The 15354-nt window shown below is 40.8% G+C and overlaps 2 protein-coding genes across 2 annotated transcripts; both read right to left on the bottom strand.

Annotated features, from left to right (window-relative positions):
- Positions 1–3603: 3603 nt before the first annotated feature.
- LOC144599235 (C-C motif chemokine 20-like) lies at positions 3604–4370 on the bottom strand. The gene is made up of 4 exons (XM_078409991.1): positions 4292–4370; positions 4086–4200; positions 3915–3992; positions 3604–3634 (listed from the first exon to the last, which is right to left on the bottom strand). The coding sequence occupies exons 1-4, from the start codon at positions 4368–4370 to the stop codon at positions 3604–3606; spliced, it is 303 nt and encodes a 100-aa protein (XP_078266117.1).
- Positions 4371–12030: 7660 nt separating this feature from the next.
- On the bottom strand, positions 12031–12847 carry LOC144599234 (C-C motif chemokine 20-like). Its single transcript, XM_078409990.1, has 4 exons — positions 12769–12847; positions 12563–12677; positions 12391–12468; positions 12031–12121 (listed from the first exon to the last, which is right to left on the bottom strand). The coding sequence occupies exons 1-4, from the start codon at positions 12845–12847 to the stop codon at positions 12091–12093; spliced, it is 303 nt and encodes a 100-aa protein (XP_078266116.1). The 3' UTR covers positions 12031–12090.
- Positions 12848–15354: the final 2507 nt, after the last annotated feature.

Below are 15354 nucleotides of genomic sequence, written 5' to 3'. Positions count from 1 at the left end.
CTTTAGATATTTTTTCTATCTGACTGATACAGAGTAGTTTCTGTGATTGATTTATTGATTGAAAGATGCAGCATGGAAACATGTCTTCACCCCATGAAGTCCACGCCGATCATCGATTATCTGTTCACACTAATTCTATGTCACTCCACTTTCGTATCCATTCCCTATACACTAAGGGGCAATTTACAGAGGCCAATTAAACCACAAACCCGCACGTCTTTAGGACGTGGGCGGAATCAGAGCACCTGGAGGAAACCCATATGGTCACAGGGAGAACATGCAAACTCCACGCAGACAGCTCCCGAGGACAGGATTGAACCTAATTTTCTGGCGCTGTGAGGCAGCAGCCCTACCAGCTGCATCACTGTGCTATCCCGCGATGCTCTTGTCTTTGGTCTATATATCTAGGACAGCTTTGGCAACAGAAAGCAAGATAGCAAGGGCGGCATGGTGGCGCAGCGGTAGAGTTGCTGCCTCACAGCACTTTCAGCGCCAGAGACGTGGGTTCGATCCTGACTATGGGTGCTGTCTGTACGAAGTTTGTCCGTTCTCCCCGTGCCCTGCATGGGTTTTCTCCGAGATCTTCGGTTTCCTCCCACACTCCAAAGTCATACAGGTTTGTAGGTTAATTGGCTCGATATAAATGTAAATTGTCCCTAGTGTGCGTTGGGTAGTGTTAATGTGCGGGGATCACTGGTCAGTGTGGACTCGGTGGGCCAAAGGGCCTATTTCCGTGCTGTATCTCTAAACTAAACTAAACTAAACTACCTTTGAGTAAAGTGTACATGATATGAACTTGATCTAAGGGAAAGGAGGCTACAAAAGAGCAATGTCCTGGAATTTACTTTTGGGCTTTTACCTTGGCTCAAAGTTTTTTTTACAAGATTGAGTTACAAAACGCCAAAGAGGTGTCTAGGATATGAGTGAATTCAGGGCCAGTCATAATCAATTGAAGTTAAGAACAAAAGACTAAAGATATCAATGCCCTGAATACCGGGACTGAAAGTGACTGTCAAAAGTTCAAGCAAAGGTGCGGAGAAATTAAAACTTGTTGGAACAGTTAGTCATTGTAATCTGAAATGATCTACCTTAATGTTTAGTTGAGACGGATTCAATTGCGTTTTTCAAAAGGGAAGAGCATTAAAAAAAAATAGGAAGTTGTGAAAAATGATCAGGCAAATGGAATGACATAACAGATGGAATGACATAACATTTATTTCAAGAGGGCTAGAGACAAAAACAGGGATGTAATGTTGAGGCTCTATAAGGTGCTGGTCAGGCTGCATTAGGAGTATTGTGAGCAATTTTGTGCACCATATCTGAGGAAGGATGTGTTGGCTCTGGAGAAGGCCAGAGGAGGTTTACAAGAATGAACCCAGGAAAGAGTGGGTTAACATATGATGAGCGTTTGACGACACTGGACCTGTACTCTCTGGAGTTCAGAAGGATGAGGGGGAACCTCATTGAAACTTACCGAATAGTGAAAGGCTTGGATAGACTGGATGTGGAGAGGATGTTTCCATTAGTGGGAGAGTGTAGCACTAGAGGTCACATCCTCAGAATTAAAGGATGTTCCTTTAGGAAGGAAATGAGGAGGAATTTTGTTAGTCAAGGGGCGGTGAATCTGTGGAATTCTTTACCACAGAAGGCTGTGGAGGCCTTCAATGGATATTTTTAAGGTAGAGATAGATAGATTCTTGATTGGTACGGGTGTCAGGGGTTATGGGAAGAAGGCAGGAGAATGGGGTTATGAGGGAGAGATAGATCAGCCATGATTGAATGGCAGAGTAGACTTGATGGGCTGAATGGTCTAATTCTGCTCCTATCACTTATGACCTTATGACGGGTTAACATAAACTCAAATGGAAATGGGTAAATGAAAGTCAAAAAGGTGCAGAGAATTTTCTTTAAAAAAAAAAGAGAGAGAGAGAGAGAGAGAGAGAGAGAGAGAGAAAATAAAAAGGGAGAAAATAAAGTTTACAATGAAAGTTCCAAAAAAACCTCTGAGCTGCATGAATGAAAATCTATGAGTTTATTTACTGTCTATCGGTGCTGAGCAGTTGGATGGGTTATGGGAGCATGAAATGTGTTTAAAAGGCTTTTAGATGGCACATGGATGTGTGGGGAATGGTGGGATATGGATCAGAGAAGGCAGAGGAGATTAGTTTCTCCAAGCATCAGGTTTGCACAGACCCTGTGGGCTGAAGGGCCTGTTCTTTTGACTTTAGACTTTAGAGACTTTAGACAAATAATACGGAAATAGGCCCTTCGGCCAATTGAGTCTGCGCCGACCAGTGATCACCCTGTACACTAGCAGTATCCTACACACTAGGGACAAGTTACAATTTTACCAAAGTCTATTGACCGACAAACCTGCATGTCTTTGGAGTGTGGGAAGAAATTGGAGCACCCGGAGAAAATCCCCATGGTCACAGTGCAAACTCTGTACAGAGAGCACCCAAAGTCAAGATAGAGCCTGGGTCTGTGGTGCCACTACCATTGTGTCACTGCGCTGCCCTCTAAACACGAGACCTATCTTAGTGAGGGACTCCAGAAATTAATTGGAAATTACAAAGGCACAAGGGAAGCTGTCACATTCACAGAGCAAAATAACAGAGCTTTGACTTTGAGTTTATTGTCATATGTACCGAAAAACCTTTGCTGTGTGCTAATCAGTCGGCGGAAAGACAATCAATGAATTAACCAGCAATTTGTGGCACTTGGCAGTTCACAGAGTATCTCTGCATTGCCATATAAATTGTTGAGTTAAACCAAAAACTTCATGCACATTTAAGCTCACCAACCCATGAGTGAAATTTGACATTAACCTAGATTTTGAGTGCATTAAAAGTGGAAGGTAGGTGAAAAAAGGGCATGAAAACTGTATGAAGCCCAAGAAAAAACTCCGGTGTAAAAGGAAAATAGATCGGGTAGATGTTGACAAAATTTCCCCTGAGGTGTCCATAACCAGAGGGCAGCGGTTAAAGGTCGGACCTCTGGAATCCCTTAAGTTGGCTTTCCCGGCATTCTGAACTATGGGAACAATCCGCCTCACGACTGGTGAAGTTGGAAAGGTGTATGTAATGAGCTGCAGTGGACAGTTCTGCTGACAATGCCGCAAGTGGTTTATCATTGGCTAGGTTTCTGTTAGTGAGGCAAACGAGATCTCATAACATAAATCACCCAAGAAAAAAACTTAAATAATTTTCTTTATTTTTCATTCGCTGCCATTTAAAATAACCAAAGGTGGCAATTAACACGGTGCTAATTAAACTCAAGAGATATTCCTCGTCATCTTTCACTTTCCAACAAATCAAGCTTAGATTGACTGATACACATACAGGTGATTATATCACAATTACCTTCATTTAATTCAATACCAGTATATTGTAGCAAAATATAAATAAGAATATACAGTTAAGTTATTTCATCATGTTCAGTGGAACACACTAATAATAACGTTTACACATCAATTGTGAGTGATACAAATTACAGAAGTTTTACTAAACTTCTATTATCATAGATACTATGCAGGAAGGTTTTGTGAAACAAATCCGGCTAAATGCAGCCAATTTCTTTCCTCGACACGGCTTGAGACACGGCTCAATCTGGTGACATTTTTTTCAGCTTTTTGCTGGAAGACAAAGAAATCAATAAATTTCAAGTGATCAAATATTGTAACAAGAAAAAAAGTCAATGAAAACATTCTGTCAATAATTTCTAAATATCGAAATATTACTGTGTTGTTTACATTTTACAGCAACTTTGCAAAGAAAATGATATTTTTCAGATTTATATTCAGAAGTTTGATTATGGATGCAACCCTCATCTACCCTTGATTGGCAACACTTTATAAATTTCAGATCACTGCTGTAGCTTTCTCAATGTTATCAGTTAATTATTATGTTGCTTACCTCAAAAAATGCAGTGCTTTCTTCACCCAATGGTGTCCAGGATCTGCACACACTACTCTTCCTCTGACGGTGTAGAATCTATAAAATATTTAAATTGTTGATCCATTAATTGAAAATTGTAATAATTTTTATTCTATTTTCATAAGCAATGTATTGTTTATTTGTACTTACATAATTGCATCTATCTCACATATTTCATTGGATTTTTGCTCCACATAACCAGAGATCAATTTTTGTGGCAGTTGCTTCTTTGAATAAGCGAGACAGCAGTCTCTGTATGCTGCAGCTGGAAGAATGAAAAATATAGTCATACATGTAGCACAAGTAAATAGCTTTCTTGAAAATCTAATTAGTTAAAAGGCATTTTAAAGACTTACCTGATAGTGTATTGCCAACAATGTTCAGTACAATCAATGAGAGCATAACTGCTGGGAGAAGTCTCTTGAGAGTGTTCATTGCTGATCACTGGTTTATAAGATAACTTTGCTGTGGAGTATGTTGAGGTGGCAACTGAGATCTGATGTGCTTTTGGGATTCTGTAACTGTTTATATACTCTTTGATTGGGAAGTTTTTTGAAATAAAGAAATGCCTCCCATGACCTCTGTGTTTTCCTCTACGTCAGTTTACCTGATGACATCAGTGTGTTTCTTAATAGATCTGAGCAGTCAGAGTTTACAATTATTTCCCAATACATTTGTTTCGCTGTCCAAGATCAATTGAAAGCATGTATTATTTCTTTCCTACGTAATTTCCATTTGGATTCAAAATTAGTAACACAACATGGTGTAAATTTAAGGAGAACAATCTTTCAATTTTGGCCAGTTATACAAATAACTGCACAAAAAAAAGTGAATATTTTATTCTAATTATCCGCTGCAAATTTTTGTCCAAAATGAAACAATAATTTGGGGCAGAGATCATGACTCAGAAATCAGCTTAGAACAGTAATCATTAAGCACATCGTGTGCATTATGTAATTTACTTCAGGTTTTTTAAAAAAGGTGAAAAAGGAAATTGGTTCAACTTCCGCAAAGTCACTGATTTTTCTTTCCTTCGTGTTTGAGTGGAGCTTCATAATCTTGGTCCTTGCAGCTTGGTCTGTGGATCCACGGGTCACTCATGAAGGAACAGACAGGCCTCTGCAGTACATATGAAATCTGTAATGTCCCCTCTGGCCTTTGTTCCACCCAACCGCCTATCAAATAACTCCCTCACCCATGTCCTTCTACGACCTGCCACCTGTTGTCTTGCCTCTCCTCTTTCCCAGCTTTCTTCTCTCTCACAATCAGTCTGAAAAACGATCCCAACCAGAAAGACAGAAACATAGAAAGTAGGTGCAGGCGTAAGCCTTTCGAGCCAGCACCACCATCCAATATGATCATGGCTGATCATGCAAAGTCAGTACCCTGTTCCTGCTTTTTCCCTACAATCCCTTGATTCTGTTAGCCCTAAGAGCGAAATCTAACTCTCGCGCGAATACATCCAGTGAATTGGCCTCCACTGCCTTCTGTGGCAGAGAATTCTTCGGATTCACAACTCTGGGTGAAAATGTTTTTCCTCATTTCAGTCCTAAATGGCCTACCCCTTATTCTTAAACTGTGACCCCTGGTTCTGGACTCTCCCAACATCGGGAACATGTTGCCTGCATCTAGCCTTTCCAATCCCTTAAGAATTTTATATAAGATCCTCTCTCATCCTTTTAAATTCCAGTGAATATAAGCCCAGTTGATCCATTCTTTCATCATATGTCAGTCCTGCCATCCTGGGAATTAACCTGGTGAACCTATGCTGCACTCCCTCAATAGCAATAATGTCCTTCCTCAAATTAGGAGACCAAAACTACACACAATACTCCAGGTGCGGTCTTACCAGGGCCTTGTACAACTGCAGTAGGACCTCCTTGCTCCTATACTCAAATCCTCTCGCTATGAAGGCCAACATGCCATTTGCTTTCCCACTGCCTACTGTACCTGCACACTTACTTTCAGTGACTGATGTGAAAGGACAGCCAGGTCTCGTTGCACTCCCACTTTTCCTAATCTGACACTATTCAGATAATAAACTGCCTTCTTGTTCTTGCCACCAAAGTGGATAACCTCACATTTATCTACATTATACTGCATCTACTATCCATCTGCCCACACTCACCCAACCTATCCAAATCACCATGCCTCATTGCATCCTCCTCGCAGCTCACACTGCCACCCGGCTTTGTGTCATCCGCAAACTTGGAGATGTTACATTTAATTCCTTCGTCTAAATCGTTAATATATATTGTAAATAACTGGGGTCCCAGCACAGAGCCTTGTGGCACCCCACTAGTCACTGCCTGCCATTCTAAAAAGGACCAGTTAATTTTTACTCTTTGTACCAACCAGTTCTCTATCCATGTCAATACCCTACCCCAATACCATGTGCTCTAATTTTGCACACTAATCTCTTGTGTGGGAACTTGTCAAAGGCTTTTTGAAAATCCAGATACACCACATGCACTGGTTCTCCCTTATCCATTTTTGAGGATGTAACTAGGAAAATTGACAGGGGAGAGCCGGTGGATGTGGTGTACCTCGACTTTCAGAAAGCCTTCGACAAGGTCCCACATAGGAGATTAGTGGGCAAAATTAGAGCACATGGTATTGGGGGTAGGGTACTGACATGGATAGAAAATTGGTTGACAGACAGAAAGCAAAGAGTGAGGATAAATGGGTCCCTTTCAGAATGGCAGGCAGTGACTAGCGGGGTACCGCAAGGCTTGGTGCTGGACCGCAGCTATTTACAATATACATTAATGACTTGGATGAAGGGATTAAAAGTACCATTAACAAATTTGCAGATGATACAAAGCTGGGTGGTAGTGTGAACTGTGAGGAAGATCTATTAGGTTGCAGGGTGACTTGGACAGGTTGTGTGAGTGGGTGGATGCATGGCAGATGCAGTGGATAAGTATGAGGTTATCCACTTTGATGGTAAGAATAATAAGGCAGATTATTATCTGAATGGTGTCAAGTTAGGAAAAGGGGACGTACAACGAATTCTGGGTGTCCTAGTGCATCAGTCACTGAAAGGAAGCGTGCAGGTACAGCAGGCAGTGAAGAAAGCCAATGGAATGTTGGCCTTCATAACAAGAGGAGTTGAGTATAGGAGCAAAGAGGTCCTTCTGCAGTTGTATCGGGCCCTAGTGAGACCGCACCTGGAGTACTGTGTGTAGTTTTGGTCTCCAAATTTGAGGAAGGATATTCTTGCTATTGACGGCGTGCAATGCAGGTTTACTAGGTTAATTACCGGAATGGTGGGACTGCCGTATGTTGAAAGACTGGAGCGGCTACGCTTGTATGCACTGGAATTTAGAAGGAGGAGAGGGGATCTTATCGAAACATAAGATTATTGAGGGGTTGGACACGTTATAGGCAGGAAACATGTTCCCAATGTTGGGGGAGTCCAGAACGAGTGGCCACAGTTTAAGAATAAGGCTAGGGCATTTAGAACGGAGATGAGGAAAAAAAGTTTCAGTCAGACTGTTGTAAATCTGTGGAATTCACTGCCTGAGAAGGTAGTGGGGGCCAATTCTCTGAATGCATTCAAGAGAGAGCTAGATAGAGCTCTTAGGGATCGCGGAGTCAGGGGGTACGGGGAGTAGGCAGGAACGGGGTACTGATTGAGAATAATCAGCCATGATCACATTGAATGGGTGTGCTGGCTCGAAGGACCGAATGGCCTACTCCTGCACCTATTGTCTATTGACTTTGATTGGGAAATTTTGTAACAAGAGAAATGAACACGTGACGTCTGGAATTTCCACTATTGGCACTTTACTTGCTTATATCAGAGTGTTTATAAATAGATCTTGACAGCCTGATTTTACAACCTATGTGATTTTTAATACCTATGTTTCACTGCCCAAGAGTAATTGAAGCTCCTATTTCTTATGCTATTTTCATTTAGATTCAAAATTAGTAATTCAACATCTTGAAAATCAAGATTGGTCAGCTCTGTAAAACAAATTGGGTCAGCACTGCACAAAACAGATCGATCTTAAAAATGAATATTTTTTTCTAATTATCTGCTGTAAATCAGGATTTAGCTTCGGAATTAAAACATGAAGCACATTGTGTGCATCATATAATTCTCTTCAGGTTCAAAAAATGGAAAAGGAAAATCGTTCAAATTCTGCGAAGTCACCGATTTTTCTTTCCTGCATTCTTGAGTGGAACCTTATGATCTTGGGCCATGCAGCGCAGCCTGTGGATTGAAGGTCACTCATGAAGGAACAGGCCTCTGCAGCACTTCTGAGGTCTGCGATGTCCCTCCATAAAAAAGCAACATCCTGACCAGTTCTCAGCCTGTGGAGAGCAACTCCACTTGGAACCTGTGTGAGATATAGCTTTTAAATCAAATACTTCCCACTACAGTGAATATTCATCAAACTCTTTATCCTACCCATCCCTCCTACATCCGACATATGCTCTTTATTGCTCCAACTAATCTTCCATGTTTAACTCAGGGCTACAGTCAGGAAAGTCTGTTCCAGGACAAACTGAGACAGATTCCCAGCTTCTCAGCCGTACCCCATTTGTTAAAGCCCAATCAGACTTCACAAGGGTTGTGCATTCATGTTTTTGGCTGGTGCCATCCATGAACTAAACTCGCATGAAAGAAAATCACTGAAGATCCATTCAGGTTGGCGTAACTTGCCTTTAAGAGTCAATGCACAAGCCGAGGTTCCACTGCATAATAGCATGTTGGATGTCGGGAGGACAGGGAAGGCTGATCACAGCCTTGGTGAAAGTCACAGAACATCTTCCCTTTACATTAAATATGACATCAAAATCGAATAGCATGATGCATAAAAATATTGCTCTATTTAACCCAACTTCCAGGCACTAAAGGTAAAGTTATATTGTTGTTATACAAAACATTGATTTGAGCTCACGAGGGTAATTGCAAATTTTAAGTACCAGACCTTTGGAAGGATGCAAAGGCCTGAAAAAGAGTGTTGGATGGATTGAGCTGGAACAATTCCAGGACTGAAACGTTGCAGTGATGTAAAATCAGTGGGGAAGCCAATGTTATTCTTCTTTGCCTGGAGGTGGCCTTGAGTGCTGTCTTTGTGCAGTGCAAACATTCCGCTTGCACCCATATGGATTTTCCCTGTTTGCTCCGGATTCCTTCCACATCCTGATGACATGCTGCTAAGGTTAATTGATGATTGCAGCTTCTGGTGTACGTGTGTGGCATGAGAATCAGGGTGGAGCTGATGGGCATGTAAGAGACAATATGTTACATGAGAAATTAAAGAGTGTTGAACTGCTGGGATTGCACCGAGAGCTGGCATAGACCTGCAAGGCCCAATGGCCTCCTTTGTCAGTAGAGAGGCTGAAGGGAGGCTGTCACATTCATAGAGCATAACAGCAGAGTAACAGGAATCATCCAGCAACTATTGGCACTTTTCACCTCACACAATATCCCTACTTTGCCATTTACGTTGTCGGGTCAAAACAAACACTGCATGCACATTTAAGCTCCTCAACTTGTCAATGAAATGTGATGCAAATCTAGATTTTGAATGGATTATAAGTGAAAAGAAGATGAAAACAGCATGGAAAATGAATGCAGTCCAAGAACATAAGTACAGATTTTTTTTTAAATTCAATGAATTTGTTGATAAACTTGCTGTTCTAGTATAGAATGCAGGACGATGTGAGTTGTTCCCAATTTGATGATTTTCCATTTCAAGCGGAGGAACGGAGCAAGACAGTTGAATAGATCTGGTTTGTTTTCAGTGGAGCGGAAAAGGTGAAGGGAGTACCTCAGTGAAGTTTACAAAAAAAGAAGAGAATAAAAACACAAAGTGCTGAAGAAACAGCAGGATCTGAGGCATTTCTGCAAGACATGGATAGACAATGTTTCAGGTCAGATCTCTTCTGTTGAATGATTGTGGAAGTGGAGGAAAAGGTGGAACAGAGGTGGGGCAAGCTAAACCTGGCAAGTAATAGGTGGATACGGGCGAGGATGACTTGACAAAGGCTAGAGATGCAAATGAGGCAAAAGTGTGTAGGATAAGGAGAGAACAGGTGAGAAGGATGAGAGGAGACCTTATCGAAACGTATAAGATTATTAAGGGGTTGGACACGTTAGAGGCAGAAAACATGTTCCCAATGCTGGGAGAGTCCAGAACAAGGGGCCACAGTTTAAGAATAAGGGGGGGGATAGGCCATTCAGAACGGAGATGAGGAAAAACTTTTTCAGTCAGAGAGTTGTGAATCTGTGGAATTCTCTGCCTCAGAAGGCAGTGGAGGCCAATTCTCTGAATGCATTCAAGAGAGAGAGCTAGATAGAGCTCTTAAGGATAGCGGAGTCAGGGGGTATGGGGAGAAGGCAGGAACGGGGTACTGATTTAGAATGATTAGCCATGATCACATTGAATGGCGGTGCTGGCTCGACGGGCCGAATGGCCTCCTCCTGCACCTATTGTCTATTGTCTATTGTCTAGAATAATGAAGCCAGAGGGAGGGATATGAGTAGAAGGGGATGGTGTGTGAGAATAGAAAGGGGGGGGGCGTGCTAGTGGGAGAAATGGGAGTGCTCCCAGTGGAAAGAAAATAATAGATTGGGTAGGTATTGATAACATTTCCCTTCAGCAGAAGTGTCCATAACCAGAGAGCAAAGGTTAGTGGTAAGAGATTTAGTGAGACTTGGGGAAGAATTTTATTACCGAGAGAGTGGGTAAAATCTGGAATACACTGCCTGTGGGGTAGTAGAGACAGGTGCTCTCACAATATTAAAGATATATCTGAATGAGTCCTTTAGCTGCCATGTCATTAGAAAGTTATTGCCTGAATGGTGGAAAACTGGATTAGGATAGATGGGCACTTGATGACCAGGATAGGTCCAAAGGCAGGTTTCTGTGCTGAATGACTCCAAGACTCTGAACTTCAATAGTCAATTTTATTTGTCACATACACATAAATGCGCAGTGAAATGAAAGATTACCCACAGTCCAACAATAAGAGCAATAAAAATAAGCAATAACACACACAATCATAAACCAACACCAAACAAAAAGAAGCATCCATCACAGTGAGTCTCCTCCAGTCATCTCCTCACTGTGATAGAAGGCCAGAATGTATTTTCTGTTCCCCTGCCGTTTTCTCCCGCGGTCAGGCTGTTGAAGTTGCCACGTTCCAGGCCATGCCGGACGGTGATAGGTCTTTAACTTTAAGGCTTAAGGCACCTCAATCCAAGCAGAAATCAGCAGAACATACGATATTTCAATATTTACCGCATTGAGAATAATGATATGCCTGTTTCTGAGATTAGTTAGAAAACTGAAGTCAACTTTAGCAAATGAGTCATAAATAATTTAAATACTCAGTTTCGTTGTTCCTTTTGGTCAAAGCATTTGCTTAAATGAAGAACAGGTGCCAGGAAAAACAAGAAACCAGTTTAAATGTAGACACCTGGAGAAGCTGTCGCAGGACTTTTACCAAGTTGATTTAAGTTCCATTCAGGATCTCAAAAGTCGTAATTCTGTTAGGCATGCAAAACCAGAAACCTCACGTTGAATGTTTGGAATCCCTCAAGTTGGCTTTCCTGGGATTCTGAACTATGGGAACAATCTCCCTGCTCTTTATTTTATTGCATCTCATGTCTGATGAAGTTGGAAAGATGTTTGTGATGAGCTATAGTTTACAGTTCTGCTGACAATGCTGTATGTAAGTGGTTTACCATTGACCAGGTTTCCGTTAGTGAGGCAAACAAGATCCCATAAAATAAATTACTGAAGAGGAAATCTGAAATAAATATCTTTATTTTTCATTCGCTGCCATTTTTTAAAAATACACAAAGGTGGCATTTAACACAGTGCCACTTAAACTCTGAGATACTCCTTGGCATCTTTCACTTTCCAATAAATTAAGCATAGATTGACTGACACAGGTGATAATATTACAATCACTGTCATTTAATTCACAACCAGAATGTTGTAGCAAAAAATTAAATAAAAATATACAGTTAAGTTACTTCATTAAGTTCAGTGGAACATACTAAAAATAAAGTGGCTTACACATCAATTATGATTGATACAAATTACGGAAGTTTTAATAAACTTCTATTCTCTGGGCATAGATACTATGCAGGATAGTTTCTTGCAGCCAACTTCTTTCCTCGAGACGCGGCTCAATCTTGTGACATTTTTCTCAGCTTTTTGCTGGAAGACAAAGAGATCAATAAGTTTCAAATATTATAATGAAAGAAATCAATAAAAGTGCTGTCAATAATATCTAAATATCAAATATTACTGGGTAGTTGTTTACATTTTACAGCAACTTTGCAAAGAAAATGATATTTTTCAGATTTATATTCAGAAGTTTGATTGTGGATGCAACCCTCATCCACCCTTGATTGGCAACACTTTATAAGTTTCAGATCACTGCTGTAGCTTTCTCAATGTTATCAGTCAATTATTATGTTGCTTACCTCAAAAAATGCAGTGCTTTCTTCACCCAATGGTGCCCAGGATCTGCACACACTGCTCTTCCTCTGATGGTGTAGAATCTATAAAATATTTAAATTGTTGATTTATTAATTGAAAATTGTTATTTAGTTTTGTTCTATTTTCATAAGCAATGTATTGTTTATTTGTACTTACATAATTGCATCTATCTCACATATTTCATTGGATTTTTGCTCCACATAACCAGAGATTAATCTTTGTGGCAGTCGCTTCTTTGAATAAGCGAGACAGCAGTCTCTGTATGCTGCAGCTGGAAGAATGAAAAATATAGTCATACATGTAGCACAAGTAAATAGCTTTCTTGAAAATCTAATTAGTTAAAAGGCATTTTAAAGACTTACCTGATAGTGTATTACCAACAATGTTCAGTACAATCAATGAGAGCATAACTGCTGGGAGAAGTCTCTTGAGAGTGTTCATTGTTGATCACTGGTTTAGAAGATAACTTTGCTGTGGAGTATGTTGAGGTTGCAACAGTGATCTGATGTGCTTTTTTGATTCTGTCAACTGTTTATATACTCTTTGATTGGGAAATTTTTGCAACCCATGACCTCTGGATTTTCCACGATGTTACTTCACCTGTTTACACCAGGCTGTTTATAAATAGATCTTGGCCTGATTTCACAATCTATATACTTCCTAATACCTTTGTTATTATTCACAATCAATTGCAGCAGGTAGTATTTGCTTCCTATGTTATTTCCATTTAGATTCAAAATGTAACACAGCACAGTATAAATCTAAAGAGAACAGGCTTTCAAACTTGGCCAGCTCTGTAGTACAAATTGGGTATTAATTGCAAAATTACTGCACAAAATGGAGGAATCTAAAAAGTGATATTAGTTATATTAAAATATTTCCCATGACAGTGAATCATCCTAAAGCCCCTCATCTTATCCCTCCCTCCCACATCTTCATACATTGTTTCAACTAATCCTCCATGTGCAACTCAGGACTAAAGTCAGGAAAGTCACTCAAGGGACCATCTGAGACTGATTCTCAGCTTTGGATTCCATGGGTTGGAATCTTCCAAGCTGTACTATTTTAGTTAAAGCATAAGCAGATTTCACAAGGGCTGTGCATTCATGTTCCTTGCTGGTGCTATCCATGAACTAAGCGCACATGAATGAAAATCATACAACAGCCATTTAGATTGGCATAACTTACCTTTGGGTGCCACAAGCCAAGGTTCCCCTGCACGATACCAGACCAGATGCTGGGAAAACCCTGGAGGCAAATCACAGACTTGGTGGAAGATATCGTACATCTTTCCTTTGTATTAGCTATCACACAGAAATCAAACAGTACAGTGCAAAAAATATCACAAAATGCTGGAGTAACTCAGCAGGTCAGGCAGCATCCAGGAGAGAGGGAATGGGTGACGTTTCGGGTCGAGACCCTTCAGTCTGAAGAAGGGTTTTGACCTGAAACGTCACCCATTCCCTCTCTCCTTGATGCTGCCTGACCTGCTGAGTTACTCCAGCATTTTGTGATACCTTCGATTTGTACCAGCATCTGCAGTTATTTTCCTACAGTGCAAAAAGTATTGCTCTATTTAATCCAACTTCGACGCACTGAAGTTAAAGTCGTAGTGACGTTATACAAAGCACAGGAGTGCTCACCTCAGGGGTGAAGCAACAAATTCTAAGTGCCAGACTTTTGAAAGAATGCAAAAACCTGAAAAAGAATGTTGAAGGGATCCTGCTGGAACGATTCCAGGAATGTAAGGTTGCAGTGAAGATGTGCTCCCAAAGGCGAGTTACGCCAACCTAAATGACAATACGTGATTTTCATTCATGTGTACTTAGTTCATGATATTGTTCATCTTTGACTGCAGATGGCCTTGAGTGCTGGCTTTGTGCAGTGCTCACACCCATATGGATTATCCCAGGTTGCTCCAGATTCCTCTCACATCCTGTTGACATGCTGCTCGGTTTAATTAATGACTGCACGTAGCTTCTGGTGTAGGTGTGAGGCATGCGAGTCGGGTGGAGTCGATGGGTCGCTCAGAGAGAGTACGTTACATGAGAAAATACGAGTTTTACTGATGGGATTGTGCTGAATGCTGACGTAGGCTTCAAAGGCCCAATGGCCTCCTCCGTCTCATATGAAAATATGAAATATATTATGAAAATATGGAGAGGATTTTCACAGTCATGAAGGAATTAAATGATGAAAATTGTTCCAATAGCGAAACATTGATAAATAGGTGAAAAGATGTTAAATGATTGGCATAGGAATCTGAGGCAGACTGAAGGAAGATGATAAATATTTACACATTAGAATACACACTTGATAGGATGGTGTATATAGATTCTATGGTAGGTTTCAAAAGGAACTTTTGAACGATCTTTTGGTCTCCTTCATATTGCTGGGCTTCTTAAAAAGTCCCTCCAGTAAAACACAAAGTGCTGGAGTAGTGGTGGGGGCAGAACAAAGCCTGGCAATTGATAGGAAAATATCCAGTTGGTCATCTTTATTTAGTGTTTACTGTTGGAAGAAGCTGAGAGCTGCAATAACTTCCTTTGTCAAATAAACAATATTTCATTGCCAGTGAGAACAGCCACTTGCTGAGGAGCAGAATGCATAAAAACTAACCTCAACATTCATTAATGCTTTGATAAAGCGAGCAGGGTGAAGGAATTGGAAAATTGATCAATAAAATAATTGAGTGTAGGAAAATAACTGCAGATACTGGTACAAATCGAAGGTATTTATTCACAAAATGCTGGAGTAACTCAACAGGTCAGGCAGCATCTCAGGAGAGAAGGAATGGGTGACATTTCAGGTCGAGACCCTTCTTCAGACTGATGTCAGGGGGGGGGGCAAAGGGAGGATATAGGTGGAGACAGGAAGATAGAGGGTGAACTGGGATGGGAGGGGGGGGGGGAAGAAGGGACAGAGGAACTATCTGAAGTCAACATTGA

Source organism: Rhinoraja longicauda, chromosome 13 (assembly GCF_053455715.1).
Source record: "Rhinoraja longicauda isolate Sanriku21f chromosome 13, sRhiLon1.1, whole genome shotgun sequence".
NCBI classification, from domain to species: Eukaryota; Metazoa; Chordata; class Chondrichthyes; order Rajiformes; family Arhynchobatidae; genus Rhinoraja; species Rhinoraja longicauda.
The sequence above is the reverse complement of the archived record's forward strand: the minus strand, read 5'-3'. Positions and strand labels throughout refer to the sequence as shown.

Bases quoted from the DNA above. Each gene is read 5' to 3' on its own strand.
- LOC144599235 (XM_078409991.1), bottom strand. From the start codon at position 4,370: ATGAACACTCTCAAGAGACTTCTCCCAGCAGTTATGCTCTCATTGATT. The intron at 4,201-4,291 runs GTAAGTCTTTAA...TCATTCTTCCAG, and splicing joins TGTTGGCAATACACTATCAG to CTGCAGCATACAGAGACTGC. The intron at 3,635-3,914 runs GTAAGCAACATA...TTTGTCTTCCAG, and splicing joins AAAGCACTGCATTTTTTGAG to CAAAAAGCTGAAAAAAATGT.
- LOC144599234 (XM_078409990.1), bottom strand. From the start codon at position 12,847: ATGAACACTCTCAAGAGACTTCTCCCAGCAGTTATGCTCTCATTGATT. The intron at 12,678-12,768 runs GTAAGTCTTTAA...TCATTCTTCCAG, and splicing joins TGTTGGTAATACACTATCAG to CTGCAGCATACAGAGACTGC. The intron at 12,122-12,390 runs GTAAGCAACATA...TTTGTCTTCCAG, and splicing joins AAAGCACTGCATTTTTTGAG to CAAAAAGCTGAGAAAAATGT.